Source organism: Myxocyprinus asiaticus, chromosome 11 (assembly GCF_019703515.2).
Source record: "Myxocyprinus asiaticus isolate MX2 ecotype Aquarium Trade chromosome 11, UBuf_Myxa_2, whole genome shotgun sequence".
Lineage (NCBI taxonomy): Eukaryota > Metazoa > Chordata > Actinopteri > Cypriniformes > Catostomidae > Myxocyprinus > Myxocyprinus asiaticus.
In genome coordinates, this window is record NC_059354.1 from 37,615,795 (window position 1) to 37,635,252 (window position 19,458).

A 19,458-nucleotide genomic window follows, 5' to 3' on the forward strand; every position below is an offset into this window, starting at 1 on the left:
CTTTGCGCATTCCACCGATCAGTCTGCTACACGCAGGTCTGCAGAGGGTTCGGAAGGATCGGGTTCGGCTTCTGTTAGTGCCGCCGTATTGGCAATCTCAAGTATGGTTTTTGACTCTGGTCTCTCTCCTGGAAAAGATGCCTTGGGAGATTCCAGTCAGAGCAATCATGTTGTCTCAGGCACGGAGCAGCATTTGACACCCCCGGCCGGACTTGTGGAAGTTATGGGTGTGGCCCCTCAACTGGGCGCTCTTTTGAATGTTGGGTTATCCCCCCGCTGTGGTTGATAACATTCTAAATGCTAGAGCTCCATCACCGAGGAGGCTATATATGCTTAAGTGATGTATTTTTGCTGCTTGGTATACAGCGTGAAGTGAAAATCCAGTTCACTGCCCTGTCAGTACAGTGCTGGAATTTTTGCAGGAGCATTATGGGGCCAGGCTTGCCCTGGCAATGCTTAAACTCTACAGTATTCTTGGAGATTTTAACAAAGCAAATCTCACATGTGAACTGCCCAAATACAAAAAGCACATTACATGCCCCACCAGAGACAGGAACATTCTGGATCATTGTTACACAACAATAAAGGATGCATCTCGCTCTGTCCCTAGAGCAGCTTTGGGACTCTCTGATCACAGTCTGGTTCATCTTTTTCCAACCTAAAGGCAGAAATTAAAACCAAGCCAGTAGTAAGGACTGTATGAAGCAGAGCGGGAACTACAAGCCTGCTTCGATTGCACGGATTGGAGTGTTTTTGAGGCTGCAGCCACAGACCTGGACGAGCTCACAGATACTGTTACATCATATATCAGTTTCTGTGAGGATATGTGCATTCCTACTAGGATTTATTTAAAGTTCAACAATGACAAACTGTGGTTTACAGCAGAGCTCAGGCAGCTTTGTCAGGCCAAAGAGGATGCTTACAGGGGTGGGGATAAAGTCTTGTACAATCAGGCCAGGAACACACTGAACAAGGAAATCAGAGTGGCTAAAAAAAGATACTCTGAGAAGCTGAAAAACAAGTTTTCAGCTAACGACCCTGCATCAGTGTGGAGTGGCATGAAACAACTCACAAATTACAGGACTCCTACCCCCAACCCTGTGGTGGACCAACAACTGGCTGACGACCTGAATGTGTTCTGCTGCAGATTTGAGAGGCCCAATCTCACACCCCACACCCACTCTGACCTTCACTTCACACAAACACCAACACCTCCTGCAACCCCACTCCTCCCCCCTCCTACTACTCAACCTGCACTTAAGATCTGTGAAGATGATGTGAGCCGGGTCTTTCGGAAACAAAAGACAAGGAAAGCTTCAGGCCCAGATGGCGTCTCACCAGCGTGTCTTCGATCATGTGCTAACCAGCTGGCCCCCACCTTCACACAGATCTTCAATAGATCACTGGAGCAGTGTGAAGTCCCATGCTGCTTCAAACGCTCAATCATTATTCCTGTCCCAAAGAAACCAAAAATCACAGGACTTAATGACTACAGACCTGTCACCCTGACGTCTGTGGTCATGAAATCATTTGAGAGACTGGTATTGGCCCACCTGAAGAACATCTCTGGACCCTTTCTAGATCCCCTTCAATTTGCTTATCAAGCTTATCAACATGGGATTGCATCATATCCTGCAACATCTGGACAGACCAGGGACATATGCAAGGATCCTTTTTGTGGACTTCAGTTTGGCTTTCAACACCATCACCCCAGCTATACTCCAGAATAAATTACACCAACTCTCTGTTCCCGTGTCTATCTGTCAGTGGATTACCAGCTTTCTGATGGACAAGCAGCAGCTTGTGAGACAGGGGAAACTCACTTCCAGCACATGTACAATCAGCACTGGTGCCCCCCAGGGATGTGTGCTCTCCCCACTACTCTTCTCCCTCTACACCAATGACTGCATTGCCAAGGACCCCTCTGTCAAGCTCCTGAAGTTTGCAGACAACACCACTGTCATTGGCCTCATCCAAGATGACGATGAGTCTGCATACAGAAGGGAGGTTGAACAGCTGGCTGTCTGGTGCAGTCAAAACAACCTTGAGCTGAACATGCTCAAAACGGTGGAGATGATTGTGGACTTTAGGAGGAACACCCCAACACTGACCCCCCTCACCATTCTAAATAGCACTGTGGCAGCAGTGGAGTCATTCAGGTTCCTGGGCACTACCATCTCACAGGACCTAAAATGGGAGACACGCATTGACTCCATTGTGAAAAAGGCCCAGCAGAGGTTGTACTTCCTTCGTCAGCTGAGGAAGTTCAACCTGCCACAGGCGCTGCTGATACAGTTCTACTCAGCAGTCACTGAGTCTGTCCTCTGCACTTCAATAACTGTCTGGTTTGGTTCAGCTATGAAATCAGACATTAGAAGACTACAAAGGACAGTTCGGACTGCTGAGAGGATTATTGGTTGCCCCCTGCCAGCCCCCCCCCCCCCCCTTCAAGAACTATACACTTCCAGAGTGAGGAAAAAGGCTGGAAAAATCACTCTGGACCCCACTCACCCTGCCCATTACCTTTTTTAACTGTTGCCTTCTGGTCAACTCTTCAGAGCTCTGAGCACCAGAACCGTCAGGCACAGGAACAGTTTTTTCCCTCAGGCTATCCATCTCATGAACAGTTAAATTGCCCCATTGAGCAATAACTATGTGCAATACACAGTTTAGTCTTTTTATATTTATCCAACATATCCAACCTCTTCTGCCATTTCATTCCTCTAAAAAAACAAATAACAGATTTGTATTAGATTTGCACTATGTATGTGTATGTGTGTATGTACGTATGTGTGTGTCTGTGTGTATATGTACGTATGTGTATAATTATAATTTTTTTTTTATTATTTTTATTATCTATGTCTTGCTGCTGTTTTTGTATTGTTTTTGTATTGTTGTACCCTGGAAGCTCTTGTCACCAAGACAAATTCCTTGTATGTGTAAGCATACTTGGCAATAAAGCTGATTCTGATTTTGATTATGCCACATATGCTGTCGATTGAGTTTAACTTGTATTGAACCTGGAATATTCCTTTAAATAAATTAAAAAGTATGTTGCCGATATGGTGACTGAACATGCGCTTATCAATGGAGTCTCTGTTGGTAGACATTATCTTGTCTCTCGCTTTATGCGTGGGGGGGACACAGGCTTAGACATTTTCGTCACGTACGCGTTCCTTTGTTCCTCCGTTTGTTGTTTTAGAGGTGCTCTCGTGTGCTCCACCTGAGCCATTGACAACAGTTACTGATTAGTTTTTGACTTTCAAAACGGCACTGCTAGTGGCATTGGCATCGTTTAAGAGAGTCTGTGATTTGCATGCCCTGTCGGTCAATCCCTTGTGTATGGATTTTGCGCCAGGGTGTTCAAAGTTTGTGTTAAGACTTCGTTTGGGCAATTTGCCCAAGGTTATTTCTACGTCATTTTGCTTGCAGACCATTATTTTTCAGGCTTTCTCTCCTCCCCCATTTGAGTCGCAGGAACATGAATGGTTACATATGCTTTGCCCAGTTTGGGTGCTGCGAGTTTATGTTGACCGTATTAACCAGTGGCATAAGTCAGAGCAGTTGTTTGTGTGCTTTGGTGTCTAAGCAAGTCTGTCTCATTGTCTTATTGATGCAATATCGAGTGCTTATGAAGCACACAGTTTGCCTTCACCTTCGGGTATTCGAGCCCATTCTATGAGGAGCATGGCATCCTCATGGGCTTTGGCTAGAGATGCGTCCTTGGAGGACATTTCTATGGCAGCTGGGTGGTCCTCTCCACATACATTTGTTAGATTTTAGGGGGTTTGACTCCTGCTTCCCAGGTTTTCTCTGTTGGAACAGGAGTAAATTCATAATTCCTTTTATTCAGACTCTTTAGCTTGCTTGTGCGCTGCTATATGCTTGCCACACTGGTTTAGACAGTTGGCAGCTACTGTTCGCATGGCATGAATGCATTGTGATCACACGCAGCTTGAGTTCCACGAAAGGGAACGTCTCAGTTACGTACGTAACCTTGGTTCCTTGAGGGGAACGAGATTCTGCGTGGCTGACCATACTCTCTAGCAACTGCATAGGCTCATGCCTTTTACAGAAAATCTGACTTGATGGTGTGAAAGCGAGCACCTTTATGGAGCCTGTGACGTAGCTCCCTAGGGGGCGTCGCTTAAGCGTCATCAGCCAATAAATTGGCGTGATTGTAGAAGGGCTTCGGACCACGTGACACTCGGACAGTGTGCCCATAGTGATCATACACAGCGTCTCATTCCCCTCAGGGAACCAAGGTTACTTACGTAACCGAAACATTTTCAACAAAAGCAAGTCTGTTTTTTTTCCTTTGCATTTATCTTTAATTTGTGCACTATTTTCACTTCCCTCTTTTTTTTTTATAGAAAGCTTATGCAACAGTTCCTTTTTCATGTGCCCCAATGGACGCTGTATCTCTGAGAAGAGTTTGTGTGACCTGAAAGATGACTGTGGGGATCATTCAGATGAGAAGAATTGCAATGTCAATGAATGTCTCAACCGTCGCATCAGTGGATGTACGCAGGACTGCCAAGACTTACCAGTGGGATACAAGGTTGTCCAATAATATCGCTTACTCTCTATGTATATTATATTTTTATATATCATCATATTTTATGCAATATCAGAAATGCGGTATTTAATAAATGTTCTGCGTATAATACATTATTTATTATGTTCTGTTAGAGATATTTCAAAGTTTGGGCTTGAAATCTTATGTTGTCTTTTTGTTGTTTATTCTGATTTGTTAACAAATATATGCATAATCAATTATGTTCCTGTGATTTGTTTCAATTCATATGGTATTTGTTGTTAACATGTCCCTCAAGACCAAATAATTCACCAGCAGTCACTTTTTAATAAATTGCTAAGAGAGCCAATATTTACTTAAATAGAATTCACAAATTCAAATATTCTTTTTTTATATATACAGTCTTTCACTATGTAACTTCTGAGGATACATTTTACATTTGGTCACCCTTACAGAGGAAACACATGTTGAAGTGCTCCTGAGACTGCTTTTTAATGCATTTTTGTACATTTTTTTGCCATGATGGAATTGTATTAAAACATTTCCTCAATGTTTTTTTTTTTTTTTACATTTCCCCATTGGGAATTTTAGATGATGGCATCAATCATAATGTTGCATTTATTTCTTTGTTTGTTTGTTTGTTTGTGTGTGTGTGTGTGTGTGTGTGTGTGTGTGTGTGTGTGTTTGTTTGTTTGTTTGTTTGTTTGTTTGTTTGTTTGTCTGTCCCCCAACAGTGAGGATGAACTCACCTGAACAATATTAAAGAATACGTGATAACGATTCACTCAATTTGAGTTCATAATGTTTTTGACTATTTTCCATTGTGGTACAGATGCGGTATTGCAACATTTCCCATTTGTATTGTGTCCACACTTTTCTTTCTTATTTTTGTTGTTGAAGAAAAAAAAAAAAGAAAAAAAAACTTCTTTTTTTAAAATTATTATTGTAAGAATATAATTTGAACCAAAGAGGGCTAAAACTGATATTGCAACACTAGCATTCTTGTAGTCTGGCTTGTTTTTGTAATCATCTGAATATCCAGGTGTGGCAAGTCTTTACGTTCTTATCACTTCTTTCAAGTAAGTTCAACATATTCAACATCCAGGTGGATGCTGCACACTGGTGGTGGTTGAGGAGAGTCCCCTGTTCACTGTGTAAAGCGCTTTGAGTGTAGTGTCAGAAAAGCGCTATATAAATGTAACTTTCATTCATTCATTCATATTCCACAAAACTAACTGTGATGAATTGATTTTCAGAAAAGCAGCATAAGCCCATTTTTATTTGAGCAACATCTTTTTGCTGAATTACCTGGTTAAGCACTCAAAGAACAAAGTGAAACAATTTTTGGAACAAATTGTTCTAGCTATGTTTCACTGGTACTTAATTGGCAAACTCAGATCAAGTATAAACAAAAGCTTGTGCCTTCGGGAGCTGCCTAGAGGCATGCCTGATGGGTGAGATTTCTGAGCTAATTCTTTCTAGTCACTGACACTTCTGAGTTGAGTTTCTGATGGGTAAACTAGATGTCATGAGCACCATGTTCATTTGACCAATGATCATCAGAGGTGTTTGGATGCAGAGAATGGCAGAATTCACAACAAAATCAATAAAGAGGCCAAAGGAGCTTATGGTGAAAACGTACAGACATGCCAGGAAGGAGGCACATACTGTAGGTGAAGACTCTGACCTTGTCCACTGTGGTATAAATTGAAGTATCATCACAAGGCCCTTGAGGTTACAGACTGGGCAAAGAGCAATATGTATTCTCTACAGCTACAAAAGAACAACTGACTCAACCATAACTGAGAAGGAAGAAAAATAAATAAAAAATAAGGTCTTGTCATAAAAGTGTGCATTTCTTCAGTATCAGCAAAACGTCTCTTGCTACTGGTGCATTTAGAACTTTTGAACAAAGGGACTTTTTAAAATGAAAATTATATTTCATTATTATGTCATTCAAAAGCCATATGATTTTATTTCTTCAGTGGGACCCAAAACAAATGTATCAGAATTAAATTACTTTAAATGTATTAAATTATTATTGCACAGTCTTTTTTTTTTATTTTTTATTTTTTATTTTTTTAGGGTTTCTGCTTATAGCATTTTCCTGGTTTACAATCACAAATCTAAATTATATTTAATCATTTTTCATTGTGTCTAGTGTAAGTGCTGGCCAGGGTTTCACCTGAAGAATGATGGAAGAACATGTGTTGATATTGACGAATGCTCCACCAGCCTCCCCTGCAGTCAAACCTGCATCAACACTTACGGTTCCTATAATTGTTTGTGTGTAGACGGTTATGAAGCCCCGAAGAAAGATCCCAACAGCTGCAAATCTCTTTCAGGTAATCCTCCGTAACATACCTGCTGCACCATTTACCCTAGGCAGAGCACGCAAATGGACATGCTTGATTGTATTATAGCCTACTGTTTCATCTAACTATTGCTATTTCAGTAGTTCAGTTATTCTAGTCACATATATGTCAACGCTTTTACAATTTTGCAAGCTTTCTCGTACAGAATATGTTACAACTCTTCTAGCATGCTGATTGCAGGCTTTTGTTAACAACAAATGTCACCTTTGTTTGGTGTTAAAGGTGATTGAGTAGTATTCATCTGGTCATGTGATTCTAAAATGAATGAGGGTGCCCCTGCCCCATGTAGAATAAAACAGCTTTTATAAGGTTAATGATATGACTAGAGTCCTCATCTCATGTGAGTGGTCATGATTTTATACATATGTTTCAAAATTACAATTAATTTCTTTAGGAGTAAATCTTTTTTAATGGGGAAAAAAAATTGCTGAGTGCACCTTTAAGTAAGGCTAATGAACATTTACATATGTAATTACATTTACATATTCTGCAAGAACAAACCCTCATGTTTTTAACTTTTACAGCTGAAGAGCCCTTTCTTATACTAGCCGATCTTCATGAAATCAGAAAATTAAGTGTAGATGGATCCAATTACACTCTTCTGAAACAGGTAATGGTTTATGTCAAATGTTTTTTCCACACTTTATTGAAAGGTTGCACATGCAATCAGGGTGCATTTCCCAAAAACATCGTTAGTCAACTATGGTTGCAAGGTCCATCGTTACCAACATAATTCAATGATTTGGTGTTTTCTGAAACCGTAGCTCCAATGAACATTCGCAAACAGCACGGCACAGTTGTGTGGTTGGAACTACAGCTGTTTTACCTTTGAAAAGAAGCATAGTTCCTTGTAAGTTTGCTGTATGGACATCATTTGACTTCACTGAGGCTTCTATATCTTTCATCCTATAAATATCTTTCTTTCTGTTAACATTTTGACCACGTTTACATGCATTTAAGAAAACGGCTTATTCCAGGGTTTTGCAGAAAGCTGCGTTCGGAAATGTCATGTAAACGCGAATGCAACCTTTTAAGGGATTAAAGGCTATTAAGAGAAAGCACTTTATCACATATGGTTTCTGTCAGAGAACACTGGTTTTATGTGTTTGTTAACACATAAGTGGCATTTATATGTTTTTGAAGAGTGCGCATGTGCATATGTGCTCAAGTGCATTGGGGGGACACTGAAGTCTGATGTATAGGGAAGCTCTACTATTGCAGTGTATTTATTTGTTGCATTACACAGTGCATGAAGCTTTTTTTTTGTTTTTTTGTCTTCTGCAGCTTTCTCGAATTAAACAGCTTTCTGGTGTACGTGTAAATGAGCTTTTATAATGTAATTTAATATTGGTGGAAGTTATTACTCCACCTCTTGTGCAACGTTATTAACGACAGCTCTAGAAAATAGAACTCAAGATGGCGCCGAGTATGGCTGCTGCGTTGCGAGCTCCGACACAACATGGTAGTGTTTTGTTTGTTTTGTTTACAATTCTTATGTTTTTTGTCTTGGATGTTGTCTGCCTTATTGTCTACGACAGACAAACACGTTTGGACATTGGTTCAGCAATTACACACCGTAAATCAGACTTCAAATTCCTCAGTGCCGACCCGCTGTTTACAAACATGCCAGCGGAGCCCTTTGTCTGGGCTGCCCGGTCACGGAAACGCAGAAGGAAATGGGGAAACAGAGCCGGTGTTCTCATCAGAGTAAGATGTTGCGCAAATCAACCCCCGCTACCCAGTATTCTACTGGCAAATGTTCAGTCTCTGGATAACAAGCTCTGCGAGTTGAAAGCGTGGATCTCTTTCCAACGAGAGACGAGGGACTGCTGCATTATCTGCCTAACAGAAACTTGGATGTCTGCGGAGATTCCAGATTCAGCCATCGAACCCGCGGGGTTCTCCGTGCACCGAGCGGACATAGCGAAAGACCTCTCAGGTAAAAGCAGATGTGGTGGTGTATGTTTTATGATCAACAAATCCTGGTGTGATCAGAGGAACGTACATTCTATCAAGTCTTTCTGCTCTCCTGATCTGGAATTTCTCATGCTTCTGTGTTGACCATTCTGGCTACCGAGGGAATTCACAGCGGTCATTATCACTGCAGACCGGGCACTCAAGGAACTGTATGGGATTATAAGCAAGCAGGAAATTGCGCTTCCTGAGGCTGCGTTCATTGTGATCCCTCCCCTGCCCACCATTTGGCAAATTGGACCACTCTTCCATTCTGCTTCTGCCCACTTACAGGCAGAAACTGAAACAGGAAGCACCCACCCTCAGAATGATCCAGTGCTGGTCGGACCAATCAGACTCTACGCTACAAGACTGTTTTGATCACACGGACTGGGAGATGTGATGACGACATCGAGCTTTACGCTGATAGCGTAATGTGTTTCATCAGAAAGCACGTGGAGGACGTCGTTCCGACCAGAACAATTCGGATCTATCCGAACCAGAAACCTTGGATTAATAGCGATGTTCGCGCGGCACTTGATGCGCGGACCTCCGCTTTTAATTCCGGGAACGCGGAGGAGCATAAACATGCCAGTTATGCCATCCGAAAAACTAACAGAACAGCAAAACGTCAGTACAGGACAGAGGTACACACTCTGACACACTGGTGTCAATAGCACAACCTCTCCCTCAATGTCAGTAAGACAAAGGAGCTTGTGGTGGACTTCAGGAGAAGAGATAGAGAACACAGTCCCATCACCATCAATGGAGCACCAATGGAGAGAGTCAGCAGCTTCAAGTTCCTGGGTGTCCACATCACTGAGGAACTCACATGGTCCATCCACACTGAAGCCGTTGTGAAGAAGGCTCATCAGCTCCTCTTCTTCCTGAGACAGCTGAGGAAGTTTGGGATGAACAGCCACATCCTCACATGGTTCTACACATGCACTGTAGATAGCATCCTGACTGGCTGCATCTCCGCCTGGTAAGGCAATAGCACCGCCCACAACCGCAAAGCGCTCTAAAAGGTGGTGCGAACTGCCAGACACATCATCGGAGGTGAGCTTCCCTCCCTCCAGGACATATATACCAGGCGGTGTGTGAAAAAAGCTTGGAGGATCATCAGAGACTCCAGCCACCCGAGCCATGGGCTGTTCTCACTGCTACCATCAGGCAGGCGGTATTGCAGCATCAGGACCCGCACCAGCCGACTTCATGATAGCTTCTTCCCCCAAGCAATCAGACTTTTGAACTCTTGATCTCCCACGATCAAAATACATCAGCACTGCACTTTATTACTCTTACTCTTATATCTCACACCGGACTGTCATAAATTATATTATTATTATATTATATTCTCTCTTAACAACTTACTATCAACCGACAGCCTGAATGTCAATACAGTACAATACAACCTACTGTACATTCTATATATACTATATATACTTTTATATTGTATAATGTGTATTCTATATTGTGTGTATTGTACAGGTGCATCTCAATAAATTAGAATTTCGTGGAAAAGTTCATTTATTTCAGTAATTCAACTCAAATTGTGAAACTCGTGTATTAAATAAATTCAATGCACACAGACTGAAGTAGTTTAAGTCTTTGGTTCTTTTAATTGTGATGATTTTGGCTCACATTTAACAAAAACCCACCAATTCACTATCTCAAAAAATTAGAATATGGTGACATGCCAATCAGCTAATCAACTCAAAACACCTGCAAAGGTTTCCTGAGCCTTCAAAATGGTCTCTCAGTTTGGTTCACTAGGCTACACAATCATGGGGAAGACTGCTGATCTGACAGTTGTCCAGAAGACAATCATTGACACCCTTCACAAGGAGGGTAAGCCACAAACATTCATTGCCAAAGAAGCTGGCTGTTCACAGAGTGCTGTATCCAAGCATGTTAACAGAAAGTTGAGTGGAAGGAAAAAGTGTGGAAGAAAAAGATGCACAACCAACCGAAAGAACCGCAGCCTTATGATTGTCAAGCAAAATCGATTCAAGAATTTGGGTGAACTTCACAAGGAGTGGACTGAGGCTGGGGTCAAGGCATCAAGAGCCACCACACACAGACATGTCAAGGAATTTGGCTACAGTTGTCGTATTCCTCTTGTTAAGCCACTCCTGAACCACAGACAACGTCAGAGGCGTCTTACCTGGGCTAAGGAGAAGAAGAACTGGACTGTTTCCCAGTGTTCCAAAGTCCTCTTTTCAGATGAGAGCAAGTTTTGTATTTCATTTGGAAACCAAGGTCCTAGAGTCTGGAGGAAGGGTGGAGAAGCTCATAGCCCAAGTTGCTTGAAGTCCAGTGTTAAGTTTCCACAGTCTGTGATGATTTGGGGTGCAATGTCATCTGCTGGTGTTGGTCCATTGTGTTTTTTGAAAACCAAAGTCACTGCACCCGTTTACCAAGAAATCTTGGAGCACTTCATGCTTCCTTCTGCTGACCAGCTTTTTAAAGATGCTGATTTCATTTTCCAGCAGGATTTGGCACCTGCCCACGCTGCCAAAAGCACCAAAAGTTGGTTAAATGACCATGGTGTTAGTGTGCTTGACTGGCCAGCAAACTCACCAGACCTGAACCCCATAGAGAATCTATGGGGTATTGTCAAGAGGAAAATGAGAAACAAGAGACCAAAAAATGCAGATGAGCTGAAGGCCACTGTCAAAGAAACCTGGGCTTCCATACCACCTCAGCAGTGCCACAAACTGATCACCTCCATGCCACGCCGAATTGAGGCAGTAATTAAAGCAAAAGGAGCCCCTACCAAGTATTGAGTACATATACAGTAAATGAACATACTTTCCAGAAGGCCAACAATTCACTAAAAATGTTTTTTTTATTGGTCTTATGATGTATTCTAATTTTTTGAGATAGTGAATTGGTGGGTTTTTGTTAAATGTGAGCCAAAATCATCACAATTAAAAGAACCAAAGACTTAAACTACTTCAGTCTGTGTGCATTGAATTTATTTAATACATGAGTTTCACAATTTGAGTTGAATTACTGAAATAAATGAACTTTTCCACAACATTCTAATTTATTGAGATGCACCTGTATACTGTACAGTGTATGTTATTATTTGTATATTGTGTGTAATTATGTGTATATTAGACTTTAAATTGTGTTGTGTTAATCTGATGTTTATTGTAAATTGATATGTCACATCACTGTCACGACTACTATGTTGCTCGGAACTGCACCCAAGAATTTCACACACTATTGCACTTGCATATATGGTTGTGTGACAATAAAAGTGATTTGATTTGATTTTTCTATGTTGTTGAACCAACGTGGTTCGAACGATGGATATGCGACATAGTTACTAGTGTTTCGGAAAACAGTCGTGACAAGCTAGTTAATTTCTCCAGTGATGCATCATATTATGATGGTTAAGCAATGAATTATGTCGTTGTATGGGAAACGCACCCAGCTGAAACTTCTGTAATGCGACTGGAAATTCTAACTGGGCTTCAGAGACCAGACCATAAGATTGAACTTCTAGCTTTGTAAAACACTAATAGGGGACCAATTAAGAGCCGTGGTGACATGGTTCTGATAACAGCACACTGTCTATTGCCTCCTGTGCCCTTTGAAAACACTAATTGAAGTCATTAAGTAGGCTCTAGGCTTGGTGGAGCTTCAAAAAAACACTGTACTTCAGTTGATTGTCTTAAATGTGAGCAAAATATCTTTTCACATATTGTCTTTTTTTAATTTATATATATATAATAATGTTCCTATTCTAAGCGTTACTTGACAAGTGATTCAGTAGATTTAGTTTGCATTTTTCAATTGTTGTACAATTTTGTGATAGTCTGATATATTGGCCAATTACCAGTTTTGTGCATTTTGATTTTATTTTTGAGTGACATTGGCCACTGTGTCTCCTTCGCGGATTAATAATAGTGCTACATCCTCTAGTATCGGTAACAATACCAATGAAAATGGAAAATAAGCAATTTAAATTTACAGAGAATGTATTGTGATTTAAGAGTAAGGTAAAATAAGTGTTCATTTCATTTTAGCAGTTTATTCTGAATCTCTTTTGCTAAATCACTAAATTGTATTATGTATAAATCAGCATTATACCATTGGCCACCCTGGTCTTTAAATTTCTGTATTGGCATTTGTCATTGAAAACCTAAACAATTCCATACCATTACAAATTGCGTAGTTTACTTTTAGGTTCTATATTACCCACAGTTAGTTTACAGAATTGAAAAGTAATTTTCCTTTGCATATTCGAAATCTCATTTGTCACAATGGGAATAGCTGCAACGATTAGCTCTATGAAATGTCTTTAAGTCTCTTAGATGTAGCCGCTACTTCTGGTTGGCTCACTGTAGCATGTTGCATTTCCCTGTACTACTAATCACATCTGTCATTAGAAGACTATAGTCATTACCATCTAAATGATGATTCTTAGTGAAATGTGAGTTTCCTGAATTTGGTACTCGTTACATTATTCACACCAATTGAGACTGTCATTCAGGAGAAAGTCTATAGGGCTCTAAAGAACTATCCCCCTTTATAGAGTAGTCTAATTATTTAAGTTTGCTCAAGAGTGAAGGGAGGAAAGCTTTTGATATATATATATATATATATATATATATATATATATATATATATATATATATATATATATATATATATATATAAATCTGTACTTTTATTCACCAAAGTAACATTCAACTGATCACAATGTATAGTCAGGACATTAATAATGTGAAAAATTGCTATAACAATTAAAAAAAAAAAAAAAAAAAAAAAAATGGTCTGAACTTCTTAAACTACTTCAAAGAGTTCTCATCAAAAAATCCTCCACGTGCAGCAGTGACAGCTTTGCAGATCCTTGACATTCTAGCTGTCAGTTTGTCCAGATACTCAGGTGACATTTCACCCCACGCTTCATGTAGCACTTGCCACTGATGTGGCTGTCTTTTCGGGCACTTCTCACGCACCTTACAGTCTAGCTGATCCCACAAAAGCTCAATGGGATTAAGATCCATAACACTCTTTTCCAATTATCTGTTGTCCAATGTATGTGTTTCTTTGCCCACTCTAAACTTTTCTTTTTGTTTTTCTGTTTCAAAAGTGGCTTTTTCTTTGCAATTCTTCCCATAAGGTAGGGCTGCATGATTATAGCAAAAATCATAATTGTCGATTTATTGCCCTTGATATTGTAATCGCGATTATTAATGTCGATTAAAATATTAAATTACCGTGACGTAACAAAGTAAACAACCATGTGGTTCTTCAGAGTAGCAGATTTCAATGGTAGATATGAGCTGCACTCCAGTTTCTTTTAAGCATCTTTTAAGCATTCTATTGTATTGTATTTTATATTGTAATAATATTTGTTAATGTAAGGCAAATAAAAATTATTTTAAATTGATATCTATGGTATAGAATAAATTAAATTATTGCTAAATTACTGCTTAAATTATTAGTCCACGTACAGTAAATAATATGGCATATTCAATATTCAAACTTGTTAACAGCCGATTTAAATCGACCAAGTTACTGCGTTCAGTAAGCCCTTTGGTGGCGAAACAGGGGACCATTCATCCCGTTAGATCTTCAATGGTGATCTTGTTCATGTAAGGTCATCATTAGATAATTTTTGGCCTCAGTGGTTGCACTTTGGAAATTAAAAACAGTCATTTGCGATCGGAGTTTGTGCGATTCGTGAAAATGTTAAATCTACTAATACCAGCAGTGTGGCAAATGGGTCTTTTAGAGCAGACGCGTTAACAATGAAGGTGATTCCTGAAATATGCTATTCATGCCATATTATTTATGTTGGCTACACCTTCAAAACATACTTAGAACAGTTAAGCTGAATTACTTTATTGCTATTTTGTACAAATCAAATTCACATTGGTCTACTTATTAACATGACAAAACAAAACTGTTGTGAAATTTTTAATAAATTGTACACAGAAATCGAGCACCGCGACAAACTCTCCCATTACAATGACTGCTGTCACTCACTGCAGGTTTACACTGTTTCAGACCTGCATTTCGACGCGAGCTCAATGACGCTTCGCACAAAGTTCTGCACTCTCTCGAATGCTCTCATTAAAAACAAAGCTGTCTAATCAGCATAATAAATCAATTATTTACACCGTGTCTGTGCCTTGATTAGAACGGGATAGTTTGAGTTTTGTCGTGTTGCTCATTTGCAGTGTATTTAACATCTACGTTCAAAGCGAGTGGTGCAATATACAATGAGTCAAAAATAATTCCTAAGTGCTTTTCGCTCTTGATCTACAGCTTCATTTCGAGTGTCAGGTGATGTTTCTTCAGTATTAATTTTCATGTGCCACCACGAACAGAGGTGGAATATAATGCAAGCATCTGGGCATTCAGGCGGTTTAAAACTTGCGCATTAGGATCAGTTGTCATTACAGATAGGACGGAGGACTAATCTAAGTGGCTCTGATTGGCCATTGCCATTTCATTGCTCAACGGACATGTTAGTTATTGGTTAGAATACTCAACCGCTGCAAAAACATGTTGTCAATAGAAACCATTGACGCAACAGGAGCAGATTTAAATTGAACGCTGTAATCGTCAGTTTTCACGATTACATAATCGTGGCAGCCGTAATCATAATCATGATTAGTTTTTCAATTAATTGTGCAGCCATACCATAAAGCCTGAACCCCTGAGTCTTCTCTTTACTGTTGTACATGAAACTGGTGTTGAGTGGGTAGAATTCAATGAAGCTGTCAGCTGAGGACATGTGAGGCATCTATTTCTCAAACTAGAGACTCTGATGTACTTATCCTCTTGTCAAGTTGTACATCTGGGCCTTCCACATCTCTTTCTGTCCATGTTAGAGCCAGTTGTCCTTTGTCTTTGAAGACTGTAGTGTACACCTTTGTATGAAATCTTCAGTTTTTTGGCAATTTCAAGACAACAACAATGCTTGACTGATGAGTTTCTAGAGAAAGAAACCATTTTACCATTTTTGATCTAATATTGACCTTAAGACATGCCAGTCTATTGCATTCTGTGGCAACTCAAACACAAAGACAATGTTAAGCTTCATTTAACGAACCAAATATCTTTCAACTGTGTTTGATATAATGGCAAGTGATTTTCTAATACCAAATTAGCAATTTAGCATGATTACTCAAGGATAAGGTGTTGGAGTGATGGTTGCTGGAAATTGGGCCTGTCTAGATTTGATTAAAAAATGACTTTTTTCAAATAGTTATGGTGCTGTTTTTTTACATCAGTAATGTCCTGACTATACTTTGCGATCAGCTGAATGCCACTTTGGTGAATTGAAGTACCAATTTCCTTCCGAAACAGCAAAATCTGTACATTATTCCAAACTTTTGGCTGCCAGTGAGTGTGTGTATGTATATATATATATATATATATATATATATATATATATATATATATATATATATATATATATATATATATATATATATATATATTAAACCATCTTAAGTTGGTTTGCTGGTCTTAGCATGTTTGCAGTATTGTTCTGTTCTGTGCAAACTCTCTGCCCGTCTTTGCAGTCGGACCAGGCTGGTGGTCTTTATTAAGAATTATTTATTTATCTATTTTTTTTCAGCAGGGGTAGAGTAGGTATAATTAAAGCATTGCTAATCATTTCAGTTTTAAAGCATTGCCCATTCCATTAATCTTAAATATATACTGTAGATGTTGTAGATGGTCTGGGCCTATTTGACCTGCATGAATCCCCCTTTCATGTTTCCCTTGGTGTCACATAAAAAATAACATGTTTTGGTCTTGACCTTAAGAAAAGGCTGGAGATTTTGGCCCCAAGACAAGGCTAAAGGTCTTTGTGAGTCTCCCTGGTGGCTTAATGACCTGTCTTTGGGAGTGCTGATGATCTGATAAGGGAAATCAGGTCTGTATGTGTCTGTCATTGTGCCCGTTGGCCGATCTCAGCACCCGTGGTGAAGTGAGCAAAGAGGGGGGCTAGTGAGCGGTAGTCTGACTGACAGCAGGCTGACGTGAACATGACAGTAACGAATGTACCCTCAGCATTCACTCTGAAGGCTCTCAGAACTGCTTCCCTGGGTTCTAAAGTCATCCGCAAGCATCTACCAAACATTCCATCCTGTTCCAAAATCAATATGATGAATTGACATGTATTTTTCATGTCTGAAGTTCATCCTTGTCAGATCCTGTCAAGAGATAAGTGTATATGAAATGGCTAATTAAGGACTTCTGCTAATTGAATGGTACAAGAACAAGCCATAACATCTCATCCTTTTTTAGTTTCTGCATAATTGATCTATGCTTGCTGACTGCAGTCTTTACTGAACTAATTCATCAAGCAGATTGCACTAATAGTCAGACTTTTTGTGCAGTCCATTTTGTGTTGGGATGTTTGTGACTTAATTTACCTCTTCAACTTCTACTTTATGTTCCCTTCTGACTTTTACAGGGTCTTAACAACATCATTAGTTTCGATTTTGACTACAAGAAGGAGTTCATCTACTGGATTGACTCTAGCAGACCTAGTGGCCGGAGGATAAACAGAATTCGCATTAACGGCAGTGACCTTAAGGTACGTCTGGATTCTCATTTATCATTATCATTATTCTGAGTCACCAAGGAGTGGTCTCTCATAGCCAGACCTTTGGAGAAATGGCAAAATGTCTGGTTCACATTACAGCTAATTCTGGCCAAGAACCGCCTTTTTTTTTTTTATTTACATAAGAAGAACCACAGGTTGCTTTGTTTGTTTGGTTGTTGTTGCTGTAGTTGTTTTGTGTGTGTGTGTGTGTGTGCCATTTAGGGATGGTTTTATATTAAATAGATTATACCACAATATTAGTATATTGGTTTGAAATTTCTGTCCTTCTAAAAGCAGTAAGTGCAGACTTATCTTCAGGCATTAGTCGGAAAAAAGAGCAAAATATACAGTTCTGCTCGTGGATATCTAGTCTACATGCTACTTACTACCTCAAATAAAATTTTGAATATATTTTTAAAGATTTGACTGCAATACCTGCCACACTTTGGAAAATCCATTGATTAGTTCTTCCTTAAAAACTGATCATTGTATTAGCCTGGTAACTTAAAATGTTAAAAGTAAAAATGACTTTGTTTCCAGGGAGACTGATGATAAAAAAAAATACAAATAAAAAAAGACTGTGTGCCCTTACTCCTGGAAGTTGTGTCATGATCAAATGGTTAGTGAATGGATTGTGGGCATGCTGTTGAAGGCTGAGACCAAATAAGAAGTGACAACAATGCTAAGTGGTCTGGACAAGTTACTGTATTAAATAATATATTTACAGGAGGATGCAATGGTGTTGTTTAAAGTCAACATCTGAATATCTAAATAAATTGTTCTGTTTAAAAGCCATACAGCCATAGATTGTTCATTTTTGCTTTATTTGAGGGACTCAGTAAGGTCACATGGTTAATGCTCAGATGCACATCTCTGCTACTTACCTGCTGAGCAACAATTTTTCCCATCTCATTAGCTTCATTGAAGGGCCGAAAACCTAATTTGGCTTCATTACATAGTTTTGCACCCTCCTGATTTATCACCACTGTTCAGCACTAGCTAAAGCCATTTGAAATTCATTACCATTTTGGGGTGTAATCTATAGAACATTTGAAATAGAGACAATGCGAGGCAGTACAATATGTTTAGGTAAGAGACCTTTACCCATTATTAGCTGGAGATATAATGATAATCTTACACCGAATTGATACAGGTCCATTGCTATCACTATTGCACTATTGTTGTTGCGCATAAAACAAGTTACTGATCAATCAGTTAAGATGATTAAAGGTATACCTTAAATTCAATGTGAGTCATTTGAATAAAAGCATCTAACAGATGTAAATACTTGAACTTTTTAATCAGACACTGAATTGACATTTTATGTTTTGTAAGTATTGAATTATGATTAATTATTGCAAACTCTTGTTTGAACTTTAAAAAGTTGGAAAAGAATTATCAGATTACAAATGTCTTCCAATGCTGAGACTGTGACTTACATACTTATTGCCACATAATCAGCATCTTTTTACAGACTTCAAATTCATTATTTTACACAATTGATAAACTGAAGCCAGGAGCAAATTATAAGACAGCCCCTAGCAGCAATTCCCTGAGTTTGGATTGTGGAAATGATACACTATGGGTTTGATCACTGTAATACTTTAATATAATAACTCATGAATAAGAGTCTTGCACTGCAGTGTTTCATTATGTTAGGCATGATGCCTTCGGAAGTGCCTTTGGTGTGGTTTAATGAGCAGTTTTGTCTATTAATAAATTATAGACCAAATTTTATATACTATGTTGCATACCAATCATGAAGTTGGCATGCTTAGCCACTCTCATTTGATCTTATATGGTGTGATTACCAAAATCCAGTTGTTAGCCACCATTTAGAACACTTGCCATAAATAATGCTCTTCAATAATGTCTATAAAGAAGATTTTAGCCATCATATACTCATGTACTGTATATGAGAAGATTGCAGCTACTCTGAAGATCTGATAGAAGTTTGATGTCCCATGTGCGTTCAGTGCTGATTTATTCAAATGTTGACATTTTAA

The 19,458-nt window shown here is 39.3% G+C and overlaps 1 protein-coding gene across 1 annotated transcript in view; it reads left to right on the forward strand.

The window, feature by feature from the left end:
- Positions 1-19,458, forward strand: part of LOC127448473 (low-density lipoprotein receptor-related protein 1B-like) — a 508,438-nt gene that overhangs the window by 406,087 nt on the left and 82,893 nt on the right. The window contains exons 54-57 of the mRNA XM_051711016.1: positions 4,374-4,561; positions 6,699-6,882; positions 7,437-7,522; positions 17,321-17,443. Of these exons, the coding sequence (XP_051566976.1) occupies positions 4,374-4,561; positions 6,699-6,882; positions 7,437-7,522; positions 17,321-17,443 (581 nt within the window). The remainder of the gene's footprint in view (positions 1-4,373; positions 4,562-6,698; positions 6,883-7,436; positions 7,523-17,320; positions 17,444-19,458) is intronic.